The sequence below is a fragment of the Schistocerca gregaria genome, chromosome 8 (assembly GCF_023897955.1).
Source record: "Schistocerca gregaria isolate iqSchGreg1 chromosome 8, iqSchGreg1.2, whole genome shotgun sequence".
NCBI lineage: Eukaryota > Metazoa > Arthropoda > Insecta > Orthoptera > Acrididae > Schistocerca > Schistocerca gregaria.
In genome coordinates this window covers 167240349-167256808 of record NC_064927.1, presented here as the reverse complement: position 1 = coordinate 167256808, position 16460 = coordinate 167240349, and the positions used below count along the sequence as shown (strand labels likewise).

At 42.5% G+C, this 16460-nt stretch overlaps 1 protein-coding gene across 1 annotated transcript; it reads right to left on the bottom strand.

The window, feature by feature from the left end:
- Positions 1–1000: 1000 nt before the first annotated feature.
- On the bottom strand, positions 1001–15841 carry LOC126285098 (uncharacterized). The gene is made up of 3 exons (XM_049984423.1): positions 15763–15841; positions 6904–7042; positions 1001–1159 (listed from the first exon to the last, which is right to left on the bottom strand). The coding sequence occupies exons 1-3, from the start codon at positions 15839–15841 to the stop codon at positions 1006–1008; spliced, it is 372 nt and encodes a 123-aa protein (XP_049840380.1). The 3' UTR covers positions 1001–1005.
- Between the last annotated feature and the right edge of the window lie 619 nt (positions 15842–16460).

Here is a 16460-nt window from a genome sequence, read left to right as displayed (position 1 = left end):
TGCATTATCTATACTTGTAAATATTTATTCTGTAAGAGAATGCAAAGACCATGTTTTTGCAAAGTGTGCTATCTATCATATCCATGTTCCTTACACTATAAATAAGCATAAAATCAAGTCTAGATAAATACTGAGCATGTTTGTGTATACGTAAAAATATATATATTATCAGACGGAAACTGCAATACCCAAAATGTAACAACCTTGTCATATAAAGTCTTCGTAACCCGTGGTTAAATTTCTGTTTTTTTTTTTCAGCCAACATCACGATCACAGTGTCTTGCTGCAGATGGTGAACATAATGCTGGTGTAACACCTCCATCTGACGATCAGCCTTCAGTGGCATGGAAACTAGTTAACGGCACAGAAAATAAATCGTATCAAAGATCAAAATGGGAAATTGTTGCATATTTTTAGCCAAATAAATCGCCAGTATCTATAATGCTTATTATCACAACGACAACGTTGAATTCAGTCAATCATAGAGAAAGCTAGACATTATCGGCTTGTAAAGAAAAGAACCAAACTCGATGTCGCTGTAATCAAACTCTAAGTAGGTTTATGCTAAAGGCCAAGCCATTATTGATGAAGTAATAAAGGCCTTAGATTATTCCCGTGGCGTGCCATTGCAGCCTGAAACATGTAGAGCTTATTTGGACGCAGATTAAAGCATTTATCGATAAAACAATAACACATTCAAGACACTTGACGTACTGAAATTAAAATACTGCCCTGTGTCGGCCGACTTTGTTCTAATGCTGATGGGATGAAACATAGCATATCCTGAAAGAAGAAATATGACACTTGGATGGCATCATAGATGCTGTTGTTCCTCGGTGCCTCGTTAATACAGCATGTTGTAGCTCTAATTCCGAACCGAATTATCATACTAAACTGAGCTAAGTTGGCTGTACATTCAGTGGCTTCGGTATCTGGTTACACGGCGAAGTGCTTGCAATGCTATCTTACTTTATACATTTCGTCCAAATAAAAAGTCCCATATTTTCAAAAGTTTATTTTATTCAGTGTTTTAAAATACAATTTTGCGTTCTTGAAACTGCTTTTTTCGAATTCCAAAGCAGGCGTCGCCATCTTCTCAAACCTGACATATGCGGATGTGCTCTTCAGCCCCAGAAAGGATACCCGAGTCCATAATAACCTAAAAAGAAAAAAAAGACACCTTGATTCACAAAATTGTTAGCAATAATAATGACAGTAATTATTGTGGTAATAAGTAGCACCTGAAGGAATAGAAAATTTGGAGACAAATAGTTGGGCCTACACATCTATTTGAAAGAACGCTAAATACTTGCTGAAATAAGTCGATTTTTAATCGTGGTATTCATAATTTGTAACCTTTTTTGCAATTATTATTTTTTATTATTATTACTATTATTATTACGCGTAGAAAAAGAGTAATTTTAAAAGGATTTTCAGAATGTTTAGTACAAACATACAAACAACGACCAATACAGGTTAATTTAAAGAGGTAACAGGTGAGTGAAAGAAAGAAGCATCGGTATACTAGCTGTGTAAGAGACGAGATACAATGAGGCAGTCAGAAGACTTCATAGTACTGAAAGGAAAACAAGGTATCGTAATAGGAAGGTAAAAATGCTGGTATGAGGTTGAAATTGGACAAGACGTATGATGGTAGCGTAACTGATGCGAAGAGCTAGTCGGTAAAGATGTTAACATTGACGATACGATAAGAGAACGAAAAGTATACAATAGCACATGGACAATCAAAGATTAATGACAAGGACAGAAATGACCGGAAATTGCAAGACATTATCTGGGAGGAGCTAGTTGATGCACAGAAACCATACTACACGACAAATGAAGATGTTCGTAGATGATTACAGCAGACTTGAAGCGAGAAGGAAGTCATTGGAATACTAGGGTAGAATCAAACACAGCAGAGGACAAACAAAAATGGCAAAAAGTTAATTTAACTGTGTCGAGAACACAAAATGAAACTGATGAGAACACACTTCAGGGCCAAACTGAGTAAGCAAAAGACATGGGTAAGCCCTTGCACCAGCATTCAGGAACTCAGATTGATCATATAGCAATCAATCGGACAATCGCTAAAGAGATCATGAACACCAAGGTCGGGAAGAACACAAGAACAGAATATGATCAATATTTTCCGAGAATCAGATGCTACTGGATTCTAACGGGGATATACTGACACAAACAGAGCAACCGGTAATATCCATAGAAACAGGAAAAAATCCAGACAAATACGATGAAGTAATTGGCACGTACAGTGAATGTGAAGACACTATGCTCAAGGTGAGGCATCTGGCGGAACTATGGAGGAAGAAAGGAAAGAAGCACTGTTGATGGGACAAGGACTGTCAGGAAGCAGTAGAGAACTACAGGGAAGCCTGGGGAGAATGGAGCAACAAGGAGAAAAAGAAATGGAAAATTTTCCAAAGAGTCAGAAAGTAAGCGATTAGGACAATGAGATGGACGAAAAGGCAGACGATGAAGCAAGATTCTGGATGGTAGCGAAGATAGCTTTAGGAAAAACAACAGTAGAGAATTTTTCGCGGTGGTTAAAGAAATCTGATTGAATACGACAGCAGACCACTGTTTATAAAAGAAAAGTGGAACTACACAACAGTCCGAAGGAGAACTATAGGACACATGCAAAGTACTTTCACGACGCAGTGAACTGCGAACCCAGACAGACAGTCACGACTTCCAACCAGGAATAAGGTTACACAAGCCATTAGAGACTTAAAAAATAATGAGGCAACTGGAGGAGATGCTATAGTAGTTGAGATTATCCAGTATGGAGGCGACAAGGAGGTAGACAACTTGTCCAAAGTTTGCTGCCTGTTTTAGTGGACAAAAAAGTTAGCAGAAAGTAGGAAGAAAACGACCAGAATGACAATACATTAGAAGGGGACGACAAGAGGGATGCAAACAACTACAGAAGAACATCACCACTAGAGTCAGCTATACCAAGCCGTGAAAGATTCGAAGAACAAAGAGAAATTGCAGTAGTAGACTATCAACAGGGGTTTAGTAAGGGAAGGGTACAGAACACATCTTTGTCCCGAAACAACGGATAAAACATAGAGCCTTAAAGAACAAAGCGATGGTATTAACATTCGTGGACTTCACGGAGCCATGCGAGTTCACTCTGAAAGAATCCAGGAGAGCAGAGAAGCAGACGGCGTTACACGAGAACTTATAAAGGTAGTTCTGAAAGATACAAAGCCGATGATAAGACTCAAGATAGCACTAACAGAATACTTTCAGATCAAGACAAGTGTCAAACTCGGAGGTGGATTGTCACCAAAATGCCACTGGACTAAGTGGTCGGGCAGTGCAGAATGTTAAATGACGAAATCGGAATACCTAAGAAGCATGTTGGGGGGAAAACACCACTGGGGATAGGATACCACCAGAAAGCATCATGCAAAACGCAAACAAACTAAAATACAAGAATTTAGATACATAATTTAGATATCTAATAGGAATATATTTTTGAGTATGCATGCATGTATTACATTTGTTACACATATACTCATAAACCACTGCACCGCTTTAAACCAAATTTGACACAAATATCAATTATTGTCTGGAAATCATCGCTATGGGTTTAAGAAACACTTACCTATTAAATGGGTGGTTGGGGAAGCAATTTAGCCTGTGAGGCGCGAATACCCATACTTTAGTCGTCCAGTACTTGAGAATGAGAGCACGACAGCACTTAGAAACTAGCAACAACTTGACTTATAATTTCAAACCCTTACGAAACTTTTTCTCACTGATGAGCTTCACAAAATGATGAAAGGAAAAAAGTTTATCACTTACTACATTTTCACGCAGTAAAAGTACCTCATGAACCATGACGTTTAAATTTATTACTTCTTTCCTATTAATTATATTTACGATACATTTGTCAGAAAGAACTCGTATTCGCCACTTAATATAACAGTAAAATTATTGTACTACACATAGTTCAGGAGATATCAGGTGGTATGACGTCATAAACACTGATATAACCGAAAAACTGTTGCATCATAAAAGACGTTTAAATGTATTACTCCGCAACAATTTCCTAGGACAGTATCAAAATCTGCCGCTGAATGTACCTACAAAAATACATCATTGTACGACACGTAGTTCAAGAGGTGGTGGTGCTTAGTGTTTAACGTCCCGTCGACAACGAGGTCATTAGAGACGGAGCGCAAGCTCGGGTTAGGGAAGGATTGGGAAGGAAATCGGCCGTGCCCTTTCAAAGGAACCATCGCGGCATTTGCCTGAAACGATTTAGGGAAATCACGGAAGACCTAAATCAGGATGGCTGGAGACGGGATTGAACCGTCGTCCTCCCGAATGCGAGTCCAGTGTGCTAACCACTGCATCACCTCGGTGTAGTTCAGGAGATTTGACTTCAAATACAGAGATGCGTGAGAAACTGCACCATAGTGCATGACTTTTTTGTTTATTTCTTCTTTACTACTAGCTCCATTCACGACACATTTCGCAGACAGTAGCCACATATATCGCTGTATGTACCTACAAAATTATATCAGAGTACAGCTCATAGTTCAGGAAACACGACGTCGTAAACAATGACCTACGTGAAAATTAAACTGTAGGGCGAATTTGGCTAGCCCCACAGGTGAAATATGTGTACAAGCCCGTGTAAAACATGTTAAATATATTTAACATACATTTGACATGTGCACATGCGGGCAACGCCATGGATAAAAAGCTCATCCTAAATCCCTGGAACGATTTCAAACGAATTTCGTACGTATATTAGTTACAAACCGAAAAGAGATACTGTGGCGTAAGAACCATTAACTTCCTATTGGGGTGAGCATGACAACACGGAGAGAGAAAGGGGAAGAAGGAGATTTACAGACAGTGAGGGGAAAGGAAGAGATGTGCACAGATAGGAGGGAGGAGGGGATGGCCGAGCGAAGTAGCCGCGCGGTTTGACGCGACATGTCATGTATTGCGCGGCAGCTCCAGCCGGACGTTCGAGTCTTCCCTCTGGCATGGGTGTGTGTGTGTGTTTTGTTCTTAGCATAAGTTAGTTTAAGTAGTGTGTAAGTCTAGATACCGATGACCTCAGCAGTTTGATCCCTTAGGAATTCACACGCATTTGAGGGGGAGATGGAATAGACAGGGCAGGGGAATGGACAGAGGGAGCAGATTGACAGAGAGAGAGGGCGAAGGAGTAGATTGATGGAGAGAGAGGGAAGGAGGACATTGAAAGACAAATGGGCAGTAAGAGATGGACAGAGTGTTGGATTGGTCGAAAGGGTGAGGGGGGGGGGGGGGAGAAGATGGAGGAGGTGGAGAGAGGAAGGAGGAGATGGACTAATATAAGATTGAAATAAGAATATAACCAGGCAACACCAGTTACTCATCTGGTATTATGTAAAATATGATGTACATTCCTGTACGAGTACATACGACACAAGCCTGTTGGAAGGTACCCTGTGGAAGGTACCGTGTACCATTAACATTCATTTCCTTTACCGTTTGTTCTGTAGTCAGCTTCAAATACCCGTTATCTGAATTTTCGCAATAGCGTACCTTAAAAAGAACGTCTTTCTTCCATGGATTCCCATTTCAGTTTCCAAAGCATCCCTGTAATGTATGTATGTGCATGTGCATGTTTGTGCATATGCACAGTATCTCCTCACTAGCCAATGGATCGATTTCAACCAATGTAGTATGGATATTGCTCTATGAGAATCATTACTGTGGTGGTCAGAAGTTCCTGGCTCCCATAGAAGTGGAGATACATATAAAACACTGTTTTCCAGCCACTGCCTTGTTAGTTTCCCAGCACAACAGCCATGCAGTGTTGGGATAGTAGCGGCCTGAGTGATGCATAGTGGGAGAGGGGGAGTATGAGGTGAATGGAGAAATGGGAGGAGGGGATGGACAAAAGGAGAGGCAGAAGAAGATGATAGGCCGGTTGACATTATGAACACAGTGAGGGGGGATGGAATGGACAATGTGAGAGTAGGAAGATGGCACAGACAGAGAGTTCTGGGAGTAGAAAATGGACAATGAGAGGGAGGATGAGATGGTCAGAAAGGGTGAGAGGATATGGACAGAGGGGCAGGGAGGACACAGTGAGGTGGGGATGAGGACATACGGAGACGAGGAGGAGGACGTAGACAGAGTGATGGTGGAGGGGAATGGGCAGCGAGAGTGGATAGAAGAAGGAGAGAGTATAAGTAAAGAGAATGTGTCCACAGATGCAAATATCAGACACTACAAGTAAGGAAAGTGGTACTGTCTGCGCCTGAGAGGATACCAATAGGAGGATATAGTACAGATCAGCTACATAAAAAAAGAGAAAAATACGGGAGAAAATTCTGAGCCCTAAAGGAGGTGAGACAGCGATGTTAAAACGTATGGAAGAACTGTACCGTAGCATGAGGAGAATATCAGGAGATATCAGGCGGAAATGGGCAAGATTTGTGGCGCATGTGATCAGCATGAATATGGATAGAATGACAAGAGCATGTTTAACAACGGGAGGGGCAGGAGGAAAGACAGAAATGAAGTTGTTTATTGAACTCAGGTAGGAATGTGATCTACTTGTGTTTTGTTTTAAGGGTTGGCAAGAATTGGGGATCAAGGTGGAGGGAAAGGAAACTTGGAGAAGTAAGTACACACTAAACAGTACGTCAGAGATTAATCAGAGACAAGGATACAGGAAAAGGTCACAGAGTCACCAGTGGAACAGAGAAGAGGACACCGAAAATCTTTGAAGAACTGTGTTATAGAAGGAGAGGAAGGAAGAAGTTGTTCTTAGAGGAACAGAAGGAAAAATAGTCCATAACGGGGCTGTCTTTGATCCCACAGAAGCCATAAAGAAAAGAGATATAAGGAGTGTAGATTAATTACCAGGCCAGCCCCAGAGCCCCCAGCCGAAGCCGAAACTCTCTGCTGGGGTCAGTGACTCCCTGCTCACACCTGGAGCTCCAACAGCCGCCGGCAAAGCGGTCGCGCAGGACACGAGCGCCGCAACCAACAGCACCAGCGTCTGCAACATCACAGGAGTCTCTCAGTGAGGAAATACAGCATGTTTTATCGCATGCCAAAGGCTTGTTGTTGTTGTGGTCTTCAGTCCTGATACTGGTTTGATACAGCTCTCCATGGCCAAAGGCTTAGCACAGTCAAAAGCAATAGTGGAAGTGTAGGTAGGAAACACCACACACACAGTACATTCGAACTTTATAGGGTAAATGTTGTCTATCTTCCAGAAATTGGTAAGGAATGGCCCTCTTCACCACAATAAATAGCATGAGAGTACTGTGAATGGATCTGTTTTGTAAATGAAGTCTGGCACTGTTCACAGGGAGGTCGTAAAAGTTATAAGCGTACACAGAACGCTGTTCTTTCTTCACAAAGAATGGCACCTTTCCTCCTAGAACTGTGAGTGCTAGGATGAGTTGGGGAATTGGGTTTCTAATTTCTGTTCTGTCATTCTCGGTTTACCACTATTTACTTAAATTGGTTAAAGTGAGTAGTGTCTTGGGTCCTTTAGAAGCAACATGTCCGGTTTACTTCTACATCCATTTTCTCTCGGAGCGTTTACTCTGTCTCTAGTGATTTTCTTGTCTTTGCTGTATGGAACGTGTATCTTGGTCACACCGTGTAGCGTTGAGATATGGATTTTCTTGCGTTGCACATGCGCTATAGGCGCCTCGCGATGACTGTTGTCCCCTGCTAACCACTGCTGTTGTCTCAGTCTGTGAACAGCTTATGTGTGCAAGACCGTACGTAAAGTCAACCTAGCTGGCTGTGGTAACTCAAACCATTCAGAACGAACGACTGTGAATGTACAGTTACTCTAAACACTTAATAGTTATAACACATTTGGAAAGCAAGGGTATCGTACCGTTCAGTTTTATGGACACAAGAAGTTCAGAAAAGAGAAAAGTAAGACGTGGTAGAGCCATCAGACTGCACATGGACAGTGATTTAGGAATTTAACGATTCTGAAGGGATAAATTTGAAGACCAACATGAATGTAATTTTAAGGGTTACTCTTTATATAATGAAAATAACTGTACAAATAAAGGAAAAATTTGGCACCTTAGATCGTCATACATCTTCTCGATATATTTACTGAAAGTTTATAACGTGACACTACCAGATTATCCTATCAGTGTACAAAAGATTCTCTTTAAAGGTATTTTTCTACGTTGAAGAGACAAGAATATTTCAGGTGCCTGCCAAGATACTGGAACGTCTGTCATGCCTAATGCTTTGGTCCACCAAAAAGGTCGACCTTATATATTGAAAGAATGCAACTGCACTTTGAAATTATCATAAGAACAATACACACAAGAAGTAGGAGCTTCCTTACAAATACACTACTGGCCATTAAAATTGCTACACCACGAAGATGACGTGCTACAGACCCGAAACTTAACTGACAGGAAGAAGATGCTGTGATATGCAAACGATAAGCTTTTCAGAGCATTCACACAAGGTTGGCGCCGGTGGCGACACCTACAACGTGCTGACACGAGGAAAGTTTCCAACCGATTTCTCATAGACAAACAGCAGTTGACCGGCGTTGCCTAGTGAAACGTTGTTGTGATGCCTCCTTTAAGGAGGAGAAATGCACACCATCACGTTTCCGACTTTGGTAAAGGTCGGATTGTAGCCTATTGCGATTGAGGTTTATCGTATCACGACATTGCTGCTCGCGTTGGTCGAGATCCAATGTCTGTTAGCAGAATATGGAATCGGTGGGTTCAGAAGGGTAACACAGAAAGCCGTGCTGGATCCCAACGGCCTCGTATCACTAGCAGTCGAGATGACAGGCATCTTACCCGCGTGGCTGTAACGGATCGTGCAGCCATGTCTCGATCCCTGAGTCAACAGATGGGGACGTTCGCAAGACAACAACCATCTGCACGAACAGTTCGACGACGTTTGAAGCAGCACGGGCTATCAGCTCGAAGACCATGGCTGCAGTTACTCTTGACCCTGCATCACAGACATGAGCGCCTGTGATGGTGTACTCAACGACGAACCTGGGTGCACGAATGGCAAAACGTCATTTTTTCGGATGAATCCACGTTCCGTTTACAGCATCATGATGGTTGCATCCGTGTTTGGCGACATCGCGGTGAACCCTAATTGATAAGGAGCCCCTACAACAGGTACCACCTGATGGGCGTCATAGCAATGGAAATGCATGTTTCCGTCTGATGCTGACAGCGGTTGCACAGGATCTGGCACACCCAGTCTCGAGTGTCTGCTATGCCACCCCTCAGTACTGCGAGTGCCCTCTGGCACCTCAATATAGGATAGCCGGCGGCAGTGATCCAGCCCAGTCGCACTCGGAGCTTCACCACAGGACGGTGAGCAGACGCCGCCTTGTCGCGGCACCAATATCACCGTGGCTGTTATTTTGTCAACTGGACTCTATTTCTCACTGCATTGTTCGTAACGTCCTTCACCTGGCGAAATACAAGTTAAGTATAGCTTCTTTCCGTTCACTAATCGTTTCGGCTACTGTCCAGCTTTCCTACAACGCCAGCTGCCGCAACATTCTGTAGCCCACCTCTCCTTACTGTTGTGTACAAAATCATACACAACGCATTATCTTCTACATACAACACTTACATCTACAGTGTCCCATGACGACTGATCATTACTCTACTACTCCTTGATCCATTTTTCATTTTTATCAACATCAACATCATGCCTCATTAGAAAATTGTTGAAACTTCTACTAAGGCCAATGTATCACTTATAGTAGGGTATCCTAATGTAATCAGATCCATTGTAACGTGCATAAAACATTGAAAATACTGGGTACTATTTAACTGCTGCAATGCTTATCAATTACCAGAATCAGTCACACCCTTCAAATATAGAGAGGCATTATCTGAAGCACTTTAGATGGAAGGATGGCAAATTTATTTGGGGATAAGGCTGACGATAAATGAGGTACCGATATATTGAAAAAACTTTTTTAACTTCAGTTCATACACGAATGTGGTCGGTTATAACACAATAGTGTGCTGAGTCTTAATTTTTTTTCTGTATGAGGCGCTTACCAAGCTAAATGTATGAGACCCAATGAAGAGTTGACCGATTCTTCAGATCAATGCTTGTTACCGAAAATACTACCATGTGTAACATTTTAAATTGATTTTTGCATGTTAACTGCTAATTGCATTATCATATTTCATACAATAGGCCTATTTCGGCCCATAAACCACCATTGAGTCGAAACAAGATTATCGTACGAAATATAATGAAACTCCTAGCAGATAACGTGGAAGATTCAAGTTCAAGTGTCTTATTATGACGTGTTTCGTGCTGCTGGATCAACTATACACAAAAAAAATACTGTCATACAAGATATCAAGCGAAATTTGTGACTGGATTCACGACTTCACGGTAAGGACGATGCAATATGTTGTCCTGATGGAGAATTACCGACAAATGTAGAAGAAACTTCAGGCGTGCCCCAGGAAACTGTGTCGGGATCCTTGCTGTTGTTTTGAATTAATGGTACGGCAGAAAATATGAATAGTAACATCAGACTATCTGTAATTGAGTACGATCTGAAATAAGTTACACAAATATTCAGTCAGAGATCTTATAAGATATCAGACTGGTGCAAAAGATTGGTAATTTGCTTTAAATGCTTAGAAATGTAAAATTGCGCACTTCAAAAAACGAAAGAAAATTGTATTCTATGACCAACATTTCAATGAGTCAGAGTTTCAATCAGCTAATTCATATAAATAATCGAGTATAACAGTTTGTTGAATACGGATTGTAACGGTCACCTAAGTAAAGCAGCTGGTAGACTTCGGTTTATTGATGGGATACCAGTAATAGTAAAATGCAATCAGTATACGAAGGAAATTACTTACAAAACTCTTTTACTACTTGTTTTAGAATATTAATAATACTAATTTCTTTAAAATATTACCAAATACGACTAACAGTGGATGCTGATCGTATAAAAAGAAGTGAAGTATGATTTGTCACAGGTTTGTTTGACACATGGCAAAGAGCCTTGGAGATGACGAAGAGCCTGAAGTGGCACACACTTGAAGACAGACGCCAACTGCAGCGAAAGCGTACTTACTCGTAGAAAGTTCCAACAATCACTTTCAAGCGAGGAATGTATTACAACCCGCTATGTATAGCTATCTATAGTTGTCAGAGACAAGTAAACAGTAATTTTAGCACGCAAAGAATCGTCAAGCAATCATACACACATCACAACATGTTTTACATCACCCCGGTTATCAGAACCCCTGAAAATAGACGTTGGCAGTGGATATTGTATCACACACACAGTCCTTTTGACTGTTCAGAGATGTCACTAAACCCTCCCAAAGATGTAAACAACCATGCATGAGCAGCGATTATTAGACAGAGTGAGTGGGTCCGGCAGCCGATCAGTTTGAGTCATTCCACCAGGAAGGAGGTACACGGCTCGTGTTGTCTGTAGTTCAACCATACCTATACGGTCAATACTGCTATTCCATCGCGTCCGGATTGTTACTTTGTGCCAGGAAGGTCTCTCAACAAGGGAAGTGTCCAGGCGTCTCGGAATGAACCAAAGCGATGTTGTTCGGACATGGACTAGATACAGAGAGACAGGAACTGTCGATGACATGCCTCGCTCAGGCCGCCCAAGGGCTACTACTGCAGTGGATGACCGCCACCATGTTGAATAATGATTTTCGTGCAGCCACAGGACGTCGTGTTACGACTCAAACTATGCGCAATAGGCTGCATGATGCGCAGTTTTACTCCCGACGTCCATGGCGAGGTCCATCTTTGCAATCACGACACCATGCAACGCGGCACAGGTGGGGCCAAAAACATGCCGAATGCACCGCTCAGGATTGGCATCATGTTCTCCTCACCGATGAATGTCGCATATGCCCTCAACCAAACAATAGTCGGAGACGTGTTTGGGGGCAACTCAGTCAGGCTGAACTTCTTAGACACATTGTCTAGAGAGTGCAGCAAGGTGGCGATTCCCTACTGTTTTAGGGTGGCATTATGTGGGGGTGAAGTACGCCGCTGGTGGTCATGGAAGGCACCGTAACGACTATACGACAAGTGAATGCCATCCTCCGACCGATAGTGGGACCAAATCGGTAGCATATTGGCGAGGCATTCGTCTTCATGGGCGACAATTCGCGCCCCAATCGTTCGAATGACTTCCTTCAGGATAACGACATCGCTCGACTAGAGTGCCCAGCCTGTTCTCCAGACATGAACCTAACGAACATGCCCGAGATACATCGAAAAGGGCTGTTTATGGACGGCACTACCCGCCAACCACTTCGAGGGATCTACACCGAATCACCGGAATCACCGTTGAGGAGTAGGACAATCTGGAGCAATAGTGTCTTGATGAACTCGTGGATAGTATGCTGTGACGAATACAGGCATGCATCAGTGCAAGAGGACATGCTACAGGGTATTAGACCTACCGGTGTGTACACCAATCAGGACCAAACCTTTGAAGGTCTCGCTGTATGTTGGTACAACATGCAATGTGTCGTTTTCATGAGCAGTAAAAATGGCGGAAATGATGTTTGTATTGATTTCTATTCCAATTTTCCGTACAGGTTCGGGGACTCTTGGAATCTAGGTGACGCAAAACATTTTTTGATGTCTGTACTACCCATAGTGCATACAGGGTGTCCATAATTGAAGTTCCACTTTCAAAACTCTAATCGGAATGACAGTAAATCTGAACAGCATATCATTGACGCAGGGGGAAACGTCATGGAACGAAAGAAAATTAAACGAAGATTTAACGAATAAATGGGGGTGTAAGCGTCAGAATATGACGCTTACACGTGGCACACGGCCGTTCCTCAGTTTTCGTCTGAGACGCCCAGCATGAATGTCTCCAGGAAGGATTGGGCGCAGCTGGTCAAGTTCTTTTACAAGACGGGTGACTGTGAGCCAGTAGCCATGTAGAAGTTCAGGTCACTCAAGGATATGAAAAAAGGCATTTCTCCGTTGTCTGCTAGGGGTCTGGAGGAAATGGTTACAAAATTCGAAAAGACAGGCTCTTTCGAATTGCAAAGTGGCAGAGAGCGGAAAGCAGTTGATTCGACGTCTGTCAAAGGAGTGGCCACAGCTTTACAGGAAGGGCAGCATTGCATGGGAAACTGCCCGAACGTTGGATATACCTGCAAGCACGGTGCATAAAATGCTAAGAAACACACTGCACTTCTATCCGTACAAAATCAACCATGGTCAAGGGTTGTTTCCTGCTGACCAACCAACACGAAAGACGTTCGATCTAGAATTTCTATCTCGCTTCGATGTGGTCAATATATGGCCATGGAACAACCTGTGGACAGACGAAGCCAATAACGACATAATAACCAAAATAACATCGGTTTCAAATTGTCTTGGAACTGGTGCAAAATAGGTTCAATACGCTGTCCATAGTTCTCCGCCACAAGTTGAAATCGAGAAACAGCATGTTCCCCAGAGATCGGAGTGTCTTGGAGGGCGGAGGGGGTGGGGGGTGGGAGTAAGTTCAGAATGCGTTGCACTATCCAGCTACGTTCGTAACCCCACAGCTATCATAGCTGACCCCATTTACATTCATACGCTTACAGCACCATTATTAGTAAAGTGTTTCTTACTTTTTTTTGTTCTATGATGTTCCTAACAGCATCGGTAATATACTGTTCAAATTTTACGTCATTCTGAGCAGTGGTTCTCTTTCTGCAGCGTTTTGGAACCATGGGCACCCTGTAGATCCATGGATCGCTAAGAGGCCCCATTAAGTGATTCAACGGGAACTACCCTCTGCAAAGCAATTCGCAGTGGGTTATAGAGTATTGATGTAGATGAATATAGTTCATTTAGTAGCGTCGTAGAAATATTTATAATCTCCTGTGGAAAACGCAAAGAAGCACACTGTTCATCACGAAAGGCTCGCCGTATTTTCGAGAGCGTGCGCACCAGATCCAGTTGAAGACCGTACTTCTCTCCACCAACTTATATCTCGAGCAATGACCTTAAGGGGAAAGGAAAGTCGAAAAAATGCGAGGAGGACTCACTCTCCGCATAAAGTTAATAATTCATGTAGATAGTTTATATATAGGTTCTGATCAGTGGGCCTGCAATTGTCAAAATATATGAAGTATATGGCCTTGTCTTTTGAATGCATTGACGTAGAAGCTTAAATTTTTTACGCCTCGTAGGGACTGTAGATTTGGCTATTTGGTATAAATTACAACTTGATATCCGGCTGTTCCGGAAAAAGGCGGGGTTAACAGATGGGCAACGAAGTGATCTTATAAGGCAGTGGTTGTCAAACATTTTGCTTAAGAAACAATATTGACACCGCAGGGAGACGCCTAGGGGCCGCATTGGAAGTGGCGTGGAGGGGTGGAGGGAGGGTGCCATAAGTTGAGTAAAGTGGCCACTCAGAGAGAAATTCAGTTTACGCCAAACCATGGTTATTGACTCCCGAAACTTATCATATATTACGAAGTATCAACACCAAATGTTTTTAAATGGGAAAGAAAATAATATATTGGGACCACATGCATTTTGTGAAGGCTTACCGATTTCCCGTACTGTGCCTAATGCCATCACAACAGGATCCTACATTTGTTCTTCTGACTTAAGGGTACATTTTCTACACATCTTGATGCCCTAGTATCTGAAAAAATACCGAGCGGCTGCAGCAGATCGTTTTCAATCGGGCTTTTATAATAGAGCAAATATTACAGAGCAGGGATGGTTCCACATAACTTAATTATTTCAAAATTGTCACAGAGGAATAGAATAGCATATAAAGAAGTACATAAAAGGCTCAATTTTGTCTGTTCTATTAAGCTTTTTTGTGACAAACTCTTATTGGATTGAATCCATGTTATTTGTTTGACATTTATACTATACAAGCTGACTGGTGCTAGTTGCGAGCACTCGTGTGTTGTCAGCACTGAAAGGGGCCGCGCTGCATACCACTCTGCCCCTTCCGTAAAAGGTAAATTTTATTTAACTCACTTTCGAAATCACCGACGTCTATTAAAATCACTGCCTATGTAGTTATTTTTGTTTGTTACTGTGCAAGATAACTTTCTTAACGTTAGTTGACGTATTTGGAATCATCTATTAGTTGCTAGATGCATATTGTTCTCAAATACGGTTGAGAACTGCGGGCCTCGCGAACACTGGAGTGGAGCCACAGTCTGACGACCACTTCTGTAAGGCTTCCGTTATGACCGATTGGGGTACGAAACGCTAAAAAAGAGAAATTCGGACGTGTACAAGCGTGTGCTGGGAGCCAGCCTATATGCCACTATTCGTGCACGCAGCAGCGCGTAAAGCTGTTATTGAACACTAAGTGCTCTCAGCTAGACAACGTATGAAGCGTGAATGTAGAAACTGTAAACTACCGCACAGTATCTTCGCTATAGCAACGCGGACCTGCTGTCCTCGCTGCAAAATTTGGTCTACGCTAGCCCGTAGAATACACAGTTATGTCGACGGTGACTGCACTGTCAGAAATATATCGACTGCTACAACATCGGAAATTTGCCTTCGAGACGCAACAGATCCTACGGCAAATTTTCCGCCGCAGAGTGATTTAGATGCTGTTAAATAAGAATGTGCACAATGCTTTTTCTACAGAGAGTTGCCGACATCAGACAAGTAACAAAATAAAAGCTAACAACGTGTTAGAACTCCATCAGCTGTAATGGTGACACAGCGTCAAATACGTACCATGAGCCCGGCAGCTCCCATGTTGATACTTCTGAGACAGCGATGGTGCGACAGTGCTTGTTGATCGCAGCGCGCACATTATATAAGGGAGGAGACATCCACTAATTAGCTGCCAGAGCCATTGATAACTTCCGTCCTTGGCAGCTTTCATGTCTCGTTTCCCCAAATATTGGGAAACTCCTCAGCGACGGTGACGAATGTCTTTCTTCAAGGATCTAAAAAGCACACTCACACAGGCGTCGCTAGAGGACGAACATGAAACAGTTGTAAGATACAACACGCGATAGTTAAAATCAATCGACGGGGTGTCCATCATTACACAGTGCAGCGATATAACAAAATCACCGTAGAAAAGAGAACAGCAAAACACATTTCAGTAAAAGCACATAACGTTCAGGCTCCGTCAGACAAAGAATTACAAGAAATGTATTTGCAATTCAGAATAAGATCAGACTCCATCTGCTCAGTATATTTGTGCCAATGAAAATTTCTGCCGGCCCGGGACTCGCAGCCGAGTTTTCCTCTTTACGAGAGCATCCCAGAACTTTACAGGACTATTTACTATTGAAAACAGTCTTGATCACGATTTATTTATTAAGGTGACGGGTTTCGACCACTACTGTGGTCATCTTCAGACCATTGAGTAGGAAACTCTTTCTGCTGGAGAATCACTAGTAGAATCACTAGTAGTGATTCTC

Excerpts from the sequence above, each read along its gene's own strand:
- LOC126285098 (XM_049984423.1), bottom strand. The coding sequence starts at position 15,841 with ATGTGCGCGCTGCGATCAACAAGCACTGTCGCACCATCGCTGTCTCAG. Across the intron at positions 7,043-15,762 it reads TGGGAGCTGCCGGGCTCATG|ACGCTGGTGCTGTTGGTTGC; the intron begins GTACGTATTTGA and ends GTGATGTTGCAG. Across the intron at positions 1,160-6,903 it reads GGGGCTCTGGGGCTGGCCTG|GTTATTATGGACTCGGGTAT; the intron begins GTAATTAATCTA and ends TTTTCTTTTTAG.